Here is an 18,128-nt window from a genome sequence, read left to right as displayed (position 1 = left end):
CCCTTCAGGTAACGATTCTAACCAATCTTTGGCTTCTCCCTTTAAAGTCCAGGGAAATAACATGAGATATATCTGTTCATCCTCCACTTCTCTTATTTTAAATAGTGTACAGATCCTATTAAATGTACGAAGATGTTCGTTTGGATCTTCCTTCGGCGCACCACTAAATTGGCATTGATTAGTCACCATGTGTAGGATTTGTCCTTTGATTTCATAATCTGGCGCATTAATATCTGGTTGAGTAATTGTGTGACCTTGGCCAGTGCATTTAGCTCTCATTCGGTCTTCCATACTTAGAGGTTCCAGATTTTCCATGATTGAATTTGTTGAATCTGAATCACTAGAGGATTCTGACTTAATGGGTTGTTCCTCGACAATCTCTGTTTGAATGATTGGTGGTTCCGGAGGAAAGATTAATGGTTCAAGATCTCGAAATTGTCCCTGAATATCCTCCGGATTCTCAATTGTGAGGTCGGGTTCAAAAAATGGATTATCAGAAATTTGAATTGGAGTACTTGGTCGACTGGATGACGATTCTAAAGAAAAATCAACGGCGACAATATTGGCTAGATGTCTTGATCGAGTTACATGTGGTGAATGTATAAAAGGTGGTGAACGTTTTGCTCGGTGCATTCACTGAATATCCTATTAGTTATAAAAGAAATAAAAATTATATAAGTTATCAAATTAATAGACTTTTCTGCTTTTGCCCACGTTTCGAATAGCCAAAAGATGTAGCAGGGAGCCAGAACCCTTTAAATCGGAAGCTCACAACTCAGCCACTAACAAATCCAACTATTACTACGAAGCAGAAAATTTGGATATCTATCAATTTAACCACTTAAAATAATTTTTCGTTGAAATTTAAAGAAATTTTAGAGAAGAAATAGAAAATTCTATGTCCTAAAAACTAGAGCGGCGAGAAATAAGAAAGAAAAAGAGCGCGTCGAAAAACGTCGAAAAATAAAAGGTCGAAAAATAATAAAAAGAACGTAGCGCGTCGAAACTTAAAAAGGAACTAAAAACTAAGAATTAAAAGTTGCGTCTAAAAATATTAAAGCTTAAAAGAAATACTATATCCTAAATGGCAATAACTTAAAAAGTACTAAAATTTATAAAACGGCGTCGCAAAATTCTAAAGCACCTAAATCTTAGTCTAAAGAAAAAGCACTTAAGGGATTTTACGGCAAATCTTAAAAATCTAGAAATAAAAATAACTACGGCAAAAACTATAACTTAGAACTAATTACGAGCGAAAAATACAAATATTACGCTAAAACAAATAAAAAGATACAAAATATAAAAATAAAACTTAAAGTTATAAAAAGTACAATTTTTATAAAAATATTATTTTTAAATTATTTATTTTATAAAAGTATTAATTTTATATATTTATAAAACTAATTAAACTAAAAACACAAATTTATTAAAACTAAAATTAATTAATTTAAAACTAAACCCTAATTAGGGTTTTAATTAATAATAATAATAATAATTATAATTAAATTAAACCCTAAACTGTCGGCTGAGGTTACCAGGCCTGTCAAATCAGCTCATGCGATCGCATGAGTTGACCGTTGTAATACCATGCGATCGCATGGTCTGCGAATTCGGGCCAGATATTGGGCTGCTACAGTACCAGGCCCGAATGTTTTTTCTTTTTTTTTTCTTTCTGTTTTTAGATTATATAGAATATATATATAACTTAAATAAAAATTTAATTTTAAAAACTAAAATAAAAATACTTTTTAACTTTATATATATTTAACAACTCTTAAAAACAAATATATAGATTTTTTTTATATTTTTATATTTTTGTATTTTTAATAATTAAAACGTATTTTTACAAAAGCGTATTTTTACAAAAGTAAATTAAAAATCTTTTTTTTATAGCGTTGCGCTTTCGGCGTTTTAGTGTCCCCGGCAGCGGCGACAAAAATACTTGATGTGCGTAGAGGTGTATACGAAATAGTATTAATTTTACTAGGAAATATTATTAAATACGATACAATTTTACACAAGTTATTTATTTATTTATAGAGTGGGAATACGTAAACCTTGCTACAACACTTATAGGCAGTGTACCTAATCGTACAGTAGTGTAGTTTTTAGTAAGTCCGGTTCGTCCACAGGGAACTCGCCAAGTTTAACGCTATATTTTTAAAACTATATTTGTTAATAAATATATATAAAAATATAAGTAGTATTATTATTATAAAAGGGGGGGTTTTTACCGTTTAATGACCGGTTTGTCGATTTTAAAACTTTAGTCGCAGTTAAAACCTAATGTAAAATATTAAAAATAAAAATAACTTAAAGCGTAAAGTAAATGACAATAATTAAAGTGCGATAAATAAAATTGCGATAATTAAAAAGTACGATAATTAAAAGTGCAATAAAATGACAGTAAATAAAAGTGCGATAATTAAAAGTGCAATTAAATATGAAATAAAGAAATTATGCTTATTTAAACTTACGTAATCATGATGTTTGACGTGTTGATTTTAGTTTATTACCATGGGTTAATTGTCCTTTGTCCTGGATTATTCAATATGTCCGTCTGGTTTTGTCCATAGCAGTCCATCCGTCATAAATATAAAGTGCGAGTGTCCTCGTCAAATTATCCTTATATCCAAAGTCAAATATTCCAACTAATTGGGGACTTAAACTGTAACAAGGTCTTAATACTTTGTTTAATAATTACACCAGGATATCGACTGCGTGTAACCCAAGGTTTTAATACTTTGTTAACAATTACGCCAAGTGTCCTTGTACATAATTCACCCCTGTTTTAATAAGTCCATTAACTATTAATCCATTCCCGTGTCCGGTTAAATGAACGATTATTAGTACTTATAAATATCCCGCCCATCGTGTCCGATCGAGTGTATATGGTTATTTATAGGTACGTCCAATTGTAAATCTTTATATTAAATTAACAAACTATCATTTAGTTAAAAAAATATAAAGCCCATTAATAGCACATAGTCTAATTTCCACAAGTGTCGTTCTTTTGTCCAAACCCCAATTATGGTACAAAGCCCAATTACCCCGTCTTTAATATTTAGCCCAACATCATGATTACTTCGGCTTAAATAAGCATAATAATAACTTAGCTACGAGACATTAATTTAAAAAGGTTGAACATAACTTAGAATGATTAATAAAAGCGTAGCGATACACGGACAGAATTTCGACTTACACCCTTACAACATTCGCTAACATACCCTTATTATTAAAATTATAATTAAAATTAAAATTAAAATTATATATATACGAGTGAGAGATAAGAAGAGAAAAAGATGTGTACATTTGATCAAAAACTGCGAAATTTATAGGATGTCACCTGATTCTGTTCACCATGCGATCGCATGGGTTTATAACTGCCAGGCCATGCGATCGCATGGCCTACTTTTTCAGCTCACATGACTTTGTTTCCTAGATTGCTGACGGTTTAATAAATAAATATAATATATAAATAATTTTAAGAATTATTTATATATTATATTATATTTATGTACATAGTTGACTTGTAATTTTTGCTCCGTTGCGTCGCGCGTTAAGAGTTGACTCTGGTCTCGGTTCCGGTTTTTCGAACGTCCTTGCGTACAATTTAATATCTTGCATTTTGCGTTTCGCGTCTTGTACTCTTGTAATTTTGAGACGTTTCTTATCAATAATTTGAATCATTTTGATTGTACTTTGCACTTTTGAGCTTTTTGGTCGTTTGCGTCTTCAATTCGTCGAATCTGTCTTTTGTCTTCACCTTTTATTATTTAAACGAATATCATTTGTAAATAGAACAATTGCAACTAAAAGCTTGTCTTTCTTGAGGGATAATGCTATGAAATATATGTTCGTTTTTAGCATTATCAATGCCCGGTATGTGATATTTTGATTTGTTGTGTGGCGTGTCCATTTTATGCATATATATGTATGTAGTATATTCTCACTCACTAAGCGTTAGCTTACCCTCTCGTTGTTTACATTTTTATAGATTGCATAGATGCGGTGGCTCGGGTAAGCGTGAGAACTAGTGGACTCGCGTAGGTTGCTTTAGAAGACGTGCTTTTGTATTGATTAGGATTGGGTAGCGTACCCCTAATCACCATGCTCGGTTTTGTTGGAATTTAAAATAGTCGGGTCGTGTTTGCCCGTTCGGATATTTAAACTATGTATTAAATGTTTTAAAAGTCATTTGAACTTACTATTGCTGTTAAAGATGTTCTTGGAAACATAATTGGGACCTAAATATTAATGTAATTAAGAAAAAAAATTATGGGCCGGTTTAAATACGGTTTGGGTTGTTTCATATGTTATCATACATTTGATGAATGTTAACGTGCTGAGAGATTATCATTATATGTTATCATACGTTTGATGAATGTTAACATGCTGAGAGATTATCATTTATGTTATCATACATCTGATGAATGCTATCATACATCAGATGAATGTTAACACGCTGGAAATTTTTTCTGAAGGTATTTGTGGAAATATATGATTTTATTAGTTACTTTTGTCCTTTTTAGTACCTGATATGTTATCATACATCCAAAGAATGTTAACGTGCTGAGAGATTATCATTATATGTTATCATACATCTGAAGAATATTAACGTGCTAAGAGATTATCATTATATGTTATCATACATCAGATGAATGTTAACGCGCTTACAATTTTTTTAAAGGTTTTTATGGAAATTATATGATTTTATTAGTTTTTTTCCTTTTTTAGTACTTCATATGTTATCATACATCTAATGAATGCTAACGTGCTAAGAGATTATCATTAGTAAATAAATCATATGACAGAATTATAGTAAAATAGACAAACAAAGCAATGGATCTTTGGAAGCACAAAATCAATTAAACACTATAACAAATTTAAAATCAAAGTACAGAGCAATCCATAACCAAGACAAGCTGGTTCAGGTTCCAGGCTCTTTCTTGATCAAAGGTTCAAACAAGACAAGCTTTGAACACCAAAACACTCAAATCTTCTCCCGAGCTCTAAAATTGATCAATAATCATCACAATTCGCTCGATACCAAATTAATCAATATATGCTCAAATATTCATTAACGCACCAAATATAATACCTCGAATCTTGTGCAAGAAGTGCATACTCACCTTCATTATTATTCTATAACAACAATATCAACTTTATCATGACAAGTAGGCCATCCTTTAAAATGTTTAAACCTTATAATTTTTAGATTCGGTTATAAACTGACAAGGAAAATTTTGAACCGGCACAACCCAAACTGCTTTGACATCTATCCAGTAACACCTTTTAACTGATCACAAAATCGGCCCAACGTACTTCTTTTGCCACTTTCCCCAAAAACTAATATTATACTTAAAAAAACAGAATGTAGAGGAACAAAGAAAAGGTAATATGAAAGAAGTGAGTTTTTATTCGTAATAAAACCTCAGCAGCCCGCAATTCATCAACCATTTTTTAACTTTTTGTAGTCAGATTTAACTTTTACATGCACATCCTTGTGCTTATTGATCAAATACACAAAAAATAACAATAAAATTAGTGGTTACGATTGTACACATAGTTATTATGCTTTTCATCTAGTGGATGCCTTAAATATAAAGGTGGTAGAGTAGGCAGGTCGTGACTCGTTAACATTTTTATATGGTTACGATTGTACAGATTATCGGTTACGATTGTACAACGTGTATCAGCAGCCCGTGCATTGAAAATTAAAAACAAAAAATAGAACCTCGTCTGGATGACGTCTGAGTGCAGCTTTATGATATGCTTTTTTGATGTATGAGCCAGATTCAGATCCTTTTAGTCCACTACCAAGAATATTAGTAAGTTAACATTCAACAATTATAAGATACAATGAATATGATACAAAGTGATAAATGCAATGCAAACTTACAAGATGAGGTAACGATTCAAAGACATTGCTTGCTTCATGTTTCGGTTCACAGAAGAAAGTCGTCGATGAGCTACTGCTAATTCTTCCAAATGCATCGTTTCACCGCACTTTTCGAGGAGAGAAATGAGCCTCTGAAAATCAAGAGATGCATCCTCATTGTCTCTTTTCATGTAAATTGGCTCTCCAAGAAATTTCCTGTAAACATGACACTGCTGTAAGTTTGTTTAATCACAACAATAATATCCACAAATAAATACAAGGACGCTTATACGTTATAAGAAACATGAAGAACATCCAATTGCTGCAATGTTCCACAGAATTAATTATACAGACCTTCCTGTAATCACTGTCAAGAGCAATAGCATCAGTGACTTCACCCAAAGCTTGATGTGCAGCAGCACAATTGCATAAACAGATAGCAGCTCGTCCTACTTAAACCCTGACTCATTTAGCCTAATTTGTTTATTTGATGCATTACTCAATACTAAAGGCACTCAATAAGTAGCTCTTTAAATCCATTTTACACCAACTTGAAGTTTACAAGCAGCTTACTCAATACTAAAGGCAGTCAATCGGTGTCTTCTTCTTCTTCAGTTACAAAGGTAGCCAAGCATTAACATATCAATTCTTGGTTTCAATTCACATATCACATTGTAGAATCAGCTAGTCTTAGAATGAATGAATTTTCATTGCAAGATGCCCTTAAAATCAACAATTTGAACAAAATACCAGAAAAATAGTACATAAGTGACATTCAATCACCAGAAAACAAAATAGAAAAGTCAAATAGATCTCTAGAAATATACGTATATTAAAGCAAAAAAATATATATTGTACAACTACTAATTTTCAAAGTTTACATGTTAGCAGAATAGGTTCTAACCTTATCTAGTTCGTTTCGGGGCACCGTTTCTCTTAAGCCGCTGATCCCTTTAAATTCATATTCTATCAAAAGCTACAACTTGAGAAACTAAAAAGTCCCAGTATTAGGTCGATGAATCAGGGGCGGTAAGATTCAGTTGACGAAGAAATGATGGATTCATCCATGTTTTTTCAGTTGCTATTTTGCCGAGCGTAAACCAGACAATTTGAAGGGGGGAAATTCGCGGATTCATCAGGATGAAATTTCAGTGCGATTTGGTGGATATTACGAGACGAGATGGAAAGATTAAACCTAAATTCATAGTTTTTGGGATCACGATGGAGTTTCATGGTAATATTTGGGGATAATTGTAATGAATTTGAGAATTAAAAACCCTAATCTTGTTATTGTTTTACTCCGTATTTTTGTTAAGTATTTTAATTTTAAAATAAATTGTCAAATTACTGGTTTGCCCTTCCGTCCTTTTTCATAAGCTGAACAAATCTAGGGTGAAGATCAAGTCATCTTAATTTTACTCCTTTATCCCTTCATCTTTCCCCATATTATATTATTATAAAAATTGTTTTAAATGGTCATAAATGATACTTCTTCCATCTCAATTTAATAGTTCACGGACAAAAAATACACAGTTTAAAAAAAAGTGACTGACACATTTACTTTTTTGTCAACTTTGATTTGGGTTATGAGTTTACGAATTTGATTTGAGGTTATAAATTTAAGTAAGTGAGGAAGAAGATAGAAGAAAAAGTCATAATAAATAAAAGGACGAAAATACCTTCACAAACGTTGCACATGACCAAATCTAACATAAAAGTTAACGGACGTTAGGCATTTGGACTATCCATGCTCCTCTTGCAAACCACATGGACTATCCACATCAAAAACTAATATTTTGATTAATCATGCAATATGGTAGAAATCACAAAAATTATCCGTGCAATTTTTTCTTCATAATTAGTACGGAGTATATGTTTATCATTAACAAATAATATCCACAAACTCATACACAAGATAACGGACACAAAACGTATAACACAAGAGCATGTGACAAAATTAGGAATGACAATCATCACGAGATCTATATGATCCATTTGATTTACTCGCTTGGTAATATCTTTTTTTTGAAAGGCAACGATAATATTATATATTTAAAACTCTGAGTACAAATACACGAATGGAAAAATAAACACGCGAACAAACCACCTAGCCAAAGGATGCCAAGCTAGTAACCTAGAAAGCTAAATGGATAAAATTACAATGAAATCACGAATTGAGAAGAAGGAGCGGACTATGAAGCCATGTATGCCACTCGATCTTTTTCTTCTTAAATCTCTTCCCGATCCAATCAAAACTCTTCACTTGAATCTCACATAATGCCACCGAGGGAGTCCAAAACTTGTTTGAGAACACTTTTTGATTCCGGTTCTTCCACACTAAATACCCACATACCCAACGAACCGCTTGCCAAATCTTGATACTCATACTCGAAGCCGCCACATTACAACCATCACCGAAAATTTCTTCGAAAGTAAGATGATTAGAACCATTGAAACCCCACCATGCAAGGATCTTCACGAGTTTAAAAAAATATGCCGATCGTACATTATATGGGTTAAGACGTCAGTGAATGTCCAAGACCTCAAAAATACCGACACCGTCCTATTGGAAATCAGAATTTTATTGGATAACTTAGATGAATAGCGTAGTAACATAGATTTAGATTTTTATTATTATTAAAGTTTCAAATAAGAATTAAGAATATAATAACTCGTCGGTTGGTAGGCATAATCTTAATTACAGCGATATATCTATCTATCTATCTATGTATATATCTATCTATTTCCTCACATAAAGCATGAGGCTTATTGCTGACATGTCACTCTTACATTGAATCCACAATTTCAGTGCCACTTGGAATTTTTCTAATTAATCCGTATTATTATTGTTAATCACCACAAATTAACAACTGGACCAATCATCATCGTAATTAACTTCTGACCCTCTAAAAAAAAAAACGGATTTAATAACTACGACCTCTCTCTTCAACATCCATCCTCCCACAACCTTTTGGATCGTCGATTTTTACCTCCTATCGTTGCAATATTTTACACCGCTACAACAGATTAAATCGCTACATCTTCTGCTTCTGATGGTATAATTATGTATATTATCTCCAGTATACCTCAAATCACCGATACCTTTATTCTTATTCTTACGTTCTTCTTCTTCTACTACTCAATTAGGGTTGCGAATTTAGGGTTTTAGGGTTTCACGATAGTCAGAATGAAAAAGAGGGATGAGCACGATAGTCAGTTTTAGTGTTTAACCTTTTTTTACTAAATCGTGATGTTGGTGTCTCAACCCTTTTCTAATTTAAATCCTCTTCATCAAATTTGATGATGTGTACGGTATATACTATGGTCGTGAAGATTGAACATTCAATCAATTTATTCCTTTAATTGCCGAAACAACAGGTATTTCACCTCACGCTTTTTGCAGGTTCTTTCGACTTCCCTTCTTTAATTTATCCGCGGTCAATTGCATGTTTTAAATCTGATTTCGGTTTTCGTTGTTCGTAGCTTTTTTCACGCACAAAACCATTTGAAGTTGGGGTTTCCACCGTTGGGTTAATCGTTTCCATTTTTTGGTGTTGCAGGTTATCGTATTGCTTCACTATTTCGTATCGTTCAAGTAAGTTCTGTTTTGGTTATGCTGGAAACTTTTTTTTTTTTTTTTTTTTTTTGTACCGATGTGTTTTTTTCCGGCCAGAAGTAAGCGTCTTTTGGTCTCTTCGCCCCGGTATTTTTTTGCAGGTTATTTTCCTACTCACCGTTTCTTTGCTTCTCAGGTACGGTTCTTTTTTTGTGTTTTTTTAAAGTTTTATTCGTGCTTGATTATATTCGTATCTACCATATTGTTGTTTCTACGACTTATCAACCTTAGATTTATTGTGTCTTAATATTTGTCATGTTTTCTATTTGGTTGTATGTTTTTGAACTCATTGTGGTTATATGTTGTTTATGTTATGTGGCCATATGTACTTTTCTAAAGTTTCTTAACTTTTTTAAAGTTTCTTAACTGTATATGAATCTAAGGTGTTTAATATTTGCAATTATTTTTTTTGATACATGTTGTTTGTGTTATTTTTTCTGTTGGCCAGTGGTAGCAGGTATTGTAATTTGATTTTTTGTTGAAATTGTGTTCGCAATTTTTTGTCTCTGCTGTTTCGTAAAAGTGAAATGGCACCTAAGAAACGTCAAAGGAAATCACCTGGTGATCAAAACAATGATACCCAGGCTTCGACGAACACGTCACAACTGTCATCTAGACAAATATCAAAAAGAGAAATATGTTGCGTGATTGCGTGAACGTAATCGTATGGTTGGGTTACCTTCTGACCAATCTTCTTTTTTTATCGTTTCTGACGAACTTTCTGCTGTTCATTCACTTGATAATGCTTATCATGTTGAAGCCTCTTCTAACCGTGATAATGAAATCACTTCAGGTAGTATGCATATTGCTTTATGTTGTTTTTATCTTTTCCTTACAAATTTCTATTTGTCTTATTCTGAGTATATTTTTCCTTCTTGATGTTGTGTTTGTTGTTTGTAACAGTTGCAACTTCATTGTGTCCACCATTATATCAAATCTCAATTGGTATTCAAACAGTGTGCAGATCACTTACTTCTCATGAAGCCTTTCTAATGGGTCAAATAGACCCGAGATGTCAAAAGCCTTTCTAATGTTTAGATTACATTTGTAATTTTTTATTCGGAGTTCCACAAGTCGATAAGCATGTAAGTACATTTCGATTAACATTAGAGAATTATTTTTAGAATATAAATGATTGCTACTATTTACTATCACTGGGTTAAAAATGGTACCAGGTACATTTATGGGGCAGAATATTCAATGTTGTATGTTTTTGGGTCGCGATTGCTGCAAAAGATGATTTGGGTCACCATTTCTACTGTTGTAATGATGTGGGTCGCATGTGCCATTATATATCTGGTTTGGGTTGGAATCATTATTACAAAATTTATTTGGGTTGCAATTGTTGCTGTTTGATAGTCTTGGGCAAAAATTGGCGCTGGTTGAAAATCTCAGGAAAGTTGAAATGTTTATGGTTTATTGATGCTGAAATTAAGGTTAAGATGAATAATGCAAGTTTATATTGTTGGAACTTGATTTATTGAATACTAGAAGATGGTTATGTGGGTTTTGGTTGCTATGGGATTTTGATAATGGTGGGATTGGGATCTTGAAATTGGTTGATAAATGTAAATTGTACCAAATGGTAACGTCTTTAAATATTAGAGAAGAGGATATTAGTCTTGGAATAGTAGGGTCAGAGATTTAAACTTAAATGGTTAAACATGTGATCTACATGACGTTTTCTGGGCAGAAGTTTATTTTGAGTATTATTAAATAGGCCGAGGTTAATTATTGGCTTTTGGGCTTAAAGGAGTGTTCCTTCTCGAAGACGTTGAAGAATACCTATAGTTAATGTTCAATTGGTCGAATGTTAAAACTTTGGTTATTTAATGATTACAAAACATTTCATATATAACCTTCTTAGGTTTTATACTTAATGAAAACATTCGTATTTTTTATGTTTGAATGGTTAGTTAATGTTAGTAGTAATATACTAAAACTTTGGTAGTTTTGTTAATTGATAGCATAAGCGATTTCAGTTTGTTTGATTAAAAGTAACCATGCAACGCACGGGCTCTTAAATGCTAGTAGTAATATATAGACGACATAAAAAGATGAGAGATTTTGGTTACACTTGAATTATCTATCAGTCTCGTACTCTCATGTACTTCTTTAAACAATACTCTCATATAACCTAATAACTTCGGCCAAAATCACTTGACTTAAATTATCATTCCCCGAGTACTTTTCTAAACAATATTCTAATTTAGGCAAATAACTCTGGCCAAAATTACTTGAAAACAAGAGGCCTTATGATTTATGAATATACTCCGTATATACTTTCCTACTAGGCATTTAATCCATATGTTTTCACTTTTGATAATCAAAACTTCCTATTAGACTGTTTCCAACCGTGACTGTGATGTCAGAGGCGAATAATGCACTTTTTGGTGAAAAAGTAGGTTTTTGACTGTGAGTGTACTTGACCCCCGTTAACTCAAAATGTCAACTTTTTGTGTCAAATATTTAAAGGATGGGGTGGTAAAATCTGATTGGAAATTGGGTAGGAAAAAAAAATTAAATAATAAATATGAATGTAGAAAACATATGATTGGCTCAATGTAAATCTCACGCAAGAAGTTTGTATCGTCAAAAAAGGAACGAACGGAAAAGTGCGTCAAAAATTGACGCCGGGTTAACGGCGTCAAATTCCTTTAACGGTGGCCACCTCATCTGACGCATTCCTTCTGACGCCGGGTTAGTACCGGTCTTAGTGGAATCCTATATTAAACCATATTATACCGGTATTACCAAAATCTCCAAGCAGCTACTTTGCAGCTATCTGCAAACATGATCCATTGTTAGATGATCAATAAAAAGTGTCAGATGATATGAATTGCATTTTACTTTGTCATATGTCATAATAATTAAAGAGTATACAAACTTATCAAGTGCTCATAATAATACAGTATATATATAGTTCTTGGAATCAAGGGTTACCTGATAAATGAATGGATCTGTTCTCCCTCCAGCTCCTGACCTTCTCAACTTATCTTTCTTCAGCAACCTACACAACATTTAATAACCAATCATTTTTGCACACTGTAATATTTTTCACTATTACATTCTGAATATATTGTTTTACATTATCAGGGCTTTGCTAGTGTCCGGGTTATCACCGAGCAACTGACGAATCCTCACTTCTGAAGCGAAGCCACTATAACCCAGCACATTCAATATGGCTTCAGATTGGCGCACCAAACGAGCCGAGCTAACCACATAGTAAGGCTGTGTTTTCTTCATCATTTTCTTCTTCGCGTCTTGATCTTGAGCTAACGGCTTCTTTTTTCTGTTCATCTTCGATTTACAGCTGTCCGAGCTGGACACAAAGCTGCTTGAGCCACCTGTCAAACACGACGATCCTTCTGTTGTCTCCGACAAGCTACTACTCGGAAACGCAATTTTCCCTTCAGTCTGACGACAATCGGAGATAAATAGAGTTTTTGATCTACTCTTTCTCACTACCTGAAATATAAATCCATAAAATCATATTCATCAATATGAAATTGCTTTTTGTGCATTACGCTAATAACAATACATGAAATACAGTACAAAATAACGATAGCAACTACGATTCGTCTCTGTAACGATAACAGTTTAAATATATAGATTCTAATAGAAAACTGTATGAAAAGCTAATGAAAAATATTCACGAAAAAACAGAGATCTATAGAGATACAGAAATTCAGTATCCAATAGAAACATATCTCCAACGGAGTTCATCATCAGGAATCGATTATACGATTATACTCATTAAATCTCATATATGACTTACATCCGATTTTTTTTTTTTGAAAAGCAAGTATATTTCATTAGTAGCCACGAATGTACACATATTGACCGTAATACATGAGCTACGATGCCTCGAGCTATACTACGTCCTAACTATTAATATACAATAAAGAAGCAGTACAAACCCTCTACAAATAAAAACAACAAGGCTTCTCGCAAATTAACCAATTCCTTTTGAATGTGATGCAAAAGAAGCCGGATTAATGAGCCATTGACTCCATGATAGATTACTTTTCTTTAAGCGCTTGGAAATCCATTGGAAGCTTTTTAGCTGCGCCTCGTTAAGTATGTCGTTTTGATTCCATCGTACTCTTGTGAACACCTTTTTGTTTCGAGCGATCCAAATTTGATAAGCGACTACCCACATCGTTGCCTGCCATATAGACTTACCCATCAGAGAATTGATCAAACTTGGAGTGGATGCAAGCGTCGCGCTTAAGGAGGAGGTGTTAATGTCCATGTTCCACCATTTTTCTATGCTATTCCATACTTTCTTCACTTCACAGCAATGTAGTAAGGCATGGTTGACGGTTTCGGTCTCGGAGATACATATTGGACACAACACCGAGTCAAGATCTAAACCCCTCTTGTCCAATTCCGCTCTTACCGGGATTCTTTGAAGTAAGGAACGCCAAATAAAAATGTTGACCTTTTGCGGTATTGCTTTATTGATAATGGTTTCGGTTGATGGAGTGTGACCTGTAAGTCTGTTTTGATCTACCAACGCCGTTAGAGTTTTGGTTGTGAACCTGCCATCCTGTTCGAGCTTCCATACCCATTCATCCATTGTTTTCCCGCTAGGTTGAAGCGAAGATAACAAGTTAACTAAAGCATTTAATTCACCCGTTGCTCTTCCCCTAGGGTTTCGCACCCAAGCCCGGCTGAAGTTATGAATGCCATCCACGAATTGAACTCGATCCTTAACCACAGCCTCCTTATTCACCTCGAGCACATATAATCTTCCGAATTGATTTTTCAGCACACCATGTCCTGTCCAATCTTCAGTCCAGAAGGATATCTCTCTACCCTCACCAATTTGCCTGTAGAACGAAGTTGTGAATTCTACCCCCATTGCGTCCATCCTTTTCCCTGCCTTTATGATATTCCTCCATGTTGTACCCAATTTCGTGTTCCTGCCATTGTTAGTACAAGATAGCCCACCCTCTTTCCCATATATACTAGTGATCACCCTCACCGAAAAGGAATCATTTTCTGTTTTAAAACGCCACCACCACTTCCCAAGAAGTGCTAGGTTTTTTGACTCAAGACTCCCAACGTTTAGCCCCCCCTCCCGATTAGGTAAAAGAACCTGAACCCATTTGACCCAACTCTGTTTTTCCCCCTCCCCGGTCCCACCCCAAAAGAAAGTGCACCTTAGAGATTCGAGAAGTTTGATCACGCTTGCCGGAGCCCGGAAGAGAGAGAAGAAGTACAGTGGTAGACTACTTAACACCGATTTTATCAAAGTAAGTCGACCCCCGAATGATAAATGTTTAGCTTTCCAGTCGGATAAACGTTTTTTGAATTTCTCTATAACGCTTTGCCACTCATTTGGTTTATTCATTTTGACACCGATTGGAATACCGAGGTAGTTTGATGGAAAGTTCCCAGGTTTGCAACCAAATTTGGCCGCAATGTTTGCTACAACATTATCTTCCACCCCGACGCCAAAGAGATTGCTCTTTTGGAAATTGATTTTTAACCCCGATAGGTCCTGGAAGCATATTAGGATCTTCATGATATTCGATATGTTTTCAATGCCCCATTCGCCGAAGATAATGGTGTCGTCGGCGTACTGAAGATGTGATACAACTACATCATTACTACCGACTTTCACTCCTTTGAAATACCCCGATAATAGAGCTCGATTGATGAGTATGTTAAGTCCTTCTGCGGCAATAATGAATAAAAAAGGTGACAATGGATCCCCTTGCCTTACGCCTCGTTCGGGTTTGAATTCCTTGGTTGGAGATCCGTTTACTAGGATTGAAATTGTGGCTGTGTTAAGACACGCTTTTATCCATTTAATCCAACGATTACTAAAGCCCAGACATCTCATTGTATCTAGAAGGAACTCCCATTTGATACAATCAAATGCGTTTTCAAAGTCGAGTTTAAGGGTGAACCCCTTCGAGTTTCTTCTTTTCAAATCGTAAATGGTTTCGTTAGCAATGAGAGCACCGTCCAAAATAAACCTTCCTTTTAAAAATCCACTTTGCTTCTCATTTATAAGTTTTGGAATTACTTTTGCGATACGGATGGAAAGTAGTTTTGCGATGATCTTGTAGTAACTTCCCACCAAACTAATGGGCCTGAATTCATTCAATCCAAGTGGATTAGAATTCTTCGGGATCAAAGTAGTGAATGATGAGTTACAGCCTCGTGAGAATTCCCCATATGCCCAAAACCATTCCACTGCTTTTAAGAGGTCTTCTTTAATAAGCCAGAAGAATTTTTTGTAAAATTTGAGGTTGAAGCCATCGGGCCCGGGAGCTTTTGAACCACCGCAGTTGAGTATTGCATCATACAACTCCTTTTCATCGAACGTTGCTTCTAACATTGCGCACTCATTGTGGGATAGAAACCGGTTGTCAAGATCCGAGGGTTGGATGTTTAGGTAGCAGGAGTTGATGTTGGCCGGCTGCTTGAAGGCATTGGAGAAATATCTCAGTGCTTCTTCCTTGATCTTAATTGGGTCTTCGACCCACTCCCCACCAATTATGATACCTCGAATGTTATTTTTTGCGTTTCTTCTTTTCACATAGTTATGAAAAAAGGAGGTGTTCTCGTCTCCTTCAAGATGCCATTTGACCCTCGACTTTTGCTTTAGCATCTTCGCTTTCAATCAGTCCTTTTCAATCCATTTTTTCCTATCCGTTATCCATGCCTCTTGTTCAATTTCATTTAAAGCTCTAGAATCTGCGATAGTTTCCCATGATTTCGTAGATTGTATAAGAAGTTGAATTTCTTCATCAAGTTTCCCGTTGATACTGAGATTTAAATTTTTCAGCTCTTGTTTAACCATCTTCAACTTATTATACAGTACACGATCTGGCCTGTTGCCATGAACTTTCGTGTTCCAGATTGTTGCAATTATTTCTTCAGCACCAGGAAGAATTAACCATACATTAAACACTTTCGTTGGTTTAGGCCCAAAGTCTATGATTCCATCTCGAAGTATAATGGGACAGTGGTCTGAGAGATTATGATCCAGAATAGCCGCATTCAGACCAGGCCAATTATTATTGAAGTTTTCGGAGATTAAAAACCTGTCAAGTTTGGCAAACTTGACCCCATTATCACTGTATCTCTTATATTTTTTCCCACACAAAGGTAAATCTATTAGGCAATTTGAGCTAATGAAATGATTAAATTTGTCTGCCCGTGCCTTGTTAAAAATACAGTTAAAACGCTCATCCTCGCACCTTACTTCGTTGAAGTCCCCACATAACACCCATGGCATATTGCAAGATTTCACCAATCTGTCCAAGTTATCCCACATAATAGTTTTCTTATTATTGGTGTGTGGGCCATAGATGTTAACAAAAGCCATTTCCTCTGATTTACCCTTCCAGTACCCTCTAATGGCAAGGTAGTATTCACCTTCGGTAGCTTCAACAATGTCAAAGACTCTTGTATCCCATATGGTGATCATTCCACCTGCTGATCCTATGGCATCTTTTTGAATGAACTTAAAATCCGGTGATCCCCATAAATTTTCTAGCCAAGACTCACTAGAATTTCCACACTTCGTTTCCTGTAGATGTACAATGACAGGGTTGTAATCTCTGCGCAACTTTTTGAACCGACGAATTTTGCCACCTTCCCCAAATCCACGTATATTGAGTGATAATATATTCATTAATCACCTAATGAAACCGAAGAGCAATAACCAATTATTGTTGGTTATCAACCCATGTGACCCCAATGTTAGAACCAAGTTCTTTGTAATTAAGGGGTCCAATTGATCCTTTCAAACCCAGAGAGTTTGAGTAGCCGAATTGGATTTTTTTTTCTTTGAAGGGTTGATTTTCATAGCAGGAATGTAGGTGTAGGATTTGTGGTAGTAGCCGACATTTTGGTTAGTGGGTTGATGGGGATTTGATTTATCCAGAAGGGATGTGGGAGAAGGAGGTTGCAACGGTTTTAGGGAGTTTGAATTTCTGTAAATAGGCGAGGTGGGGTAGAATTTGGTGGATGAACCAGGAAGGGTTGGGTTACGATTGGGTTTAAGAACAGGGTTAACAGATAGCTTTTGGATCTTGACCTTATTTTTAGGTGTGGGGGGTGATGGTTCAATTGGAGTGGAAGTAGGTGCGACATGGATATGATCATGGGTGGTATTATCGGAGTGGAGCGGGTTAGGGGTGTAGTTTGGCGGGCAGGAGTATTGCATTTGTTCAAAGATTGGACTAGGTATTTCGACAAGAATGGGTGAATGGCGTGGCTTGTGTTTAATAGGTTTAGGATTAGAGTTAACGGGATTGATAAACACGGGGTTCACCATATTTGGAACGAAGTTTTGTGTAGGTGTTGGGCTCGGCTGGGGGTCATACACGAAAGGTTTATGTGATGGGCTGGATGGTTCATTTGTTTGATTGGATTGGTGTTTAGTTGGGCTTGAAGAGTATGTTTGGTTTCCCTTGCAGATTGGGTTAGGGGTTGTAACTTGATCCACCTTTTTTGGGCCTTGCAAATCTGGCCCAACTGATAATTTCTGGGGTGAGGTGATAGGGTTTTTTTTGACGTTACCTCGAAATCCGCATTTATTTCTGCAGTGGAAGATAAATTACAGCTTCCGACAGCTGCCTTGGGACCCTTACCATCATCATTATT

General features: G+C 35.1%; 1 protein-coding gene and 1 long non-coding RNA gene across 4 annotated transcripts; one reads left to right on the top strand and one right to left on the bottom strand.

Moving 5' to 3' along the window:
- The first annotated feature begins 8,866 nt into the window (after positions 1-8,866).
- On the top strand, positions 8,867-11,416 carry LOC139853241 (uncharacterized). Of its 3 annotated transcripts, XR_011761316.1 has the most exons (6): positions 8,870-9,259; positions 9,442-9,476; positions 9,599-9,633; positions 9,946-10,290; positions 10,401-10,582; positions 10,673-11,416. It is a non-coding gene; the product is annotated as an uncharacterized lncRNA (long non-coding RNA). The 3 variants fall into 3 exon arrangements; XR_011761315.1 differs by having other exon boundaries at positions 8,869-9,259; positions 9,442-9,633; XR_011761314.1 differs by having other exon boundaries at positions 8,867-9,259; positions 9,442-10,290.
- A 4,721-nt stretch (positions 11,417-16,137) lies between these two features.
- On the bottom strand, positions 16,138-17,154 carry LOC139853984 (uncharacterized). The gene has a single exon (XM_071843320.1). It carries the CDS (start codon positions 17,152-17,154, stop codon positions 16,138-16,140), a length of 1,017 nt encoding a protein of 338 aa, XP_071699421.1.
- Positions 17,155-18,128: the final 974 nt, after the last annotated feature.

The sequence above is a fragment of the Rutidosis leptorrhynchoides genome, chromosome 6, assembly GCF_046630445.1.
Source record: "Rutidosis leptorrhynchoides isolate AG116_Rl617_1_P2 chromosome 6, CSIRO_AGI_Rlap_v1, whole genome shotgun sequence".
Classification (NCBI taxonomy): Eukaryota; Viridiplantae; Streptophyta; class Magnoliopsida; order Asterales; family Asteraceae; genus Rutidosis; species Rutidosis leptorrhynchoides.
Note: the sequence above shows the minus strand (reverse complement) of the source record. Positions and strands in the feature narration are given on the sequence as shown.

What these genes read in the sequence shown, in the direction of transcription:
- LOC139853984 (XM_071843320.1), bottom strand. Translation starts at nt 17,154, where the DNA reads ATGAATATATTATCACTCAATATACGTGGATTTGGGGAAGGTGGCAAA.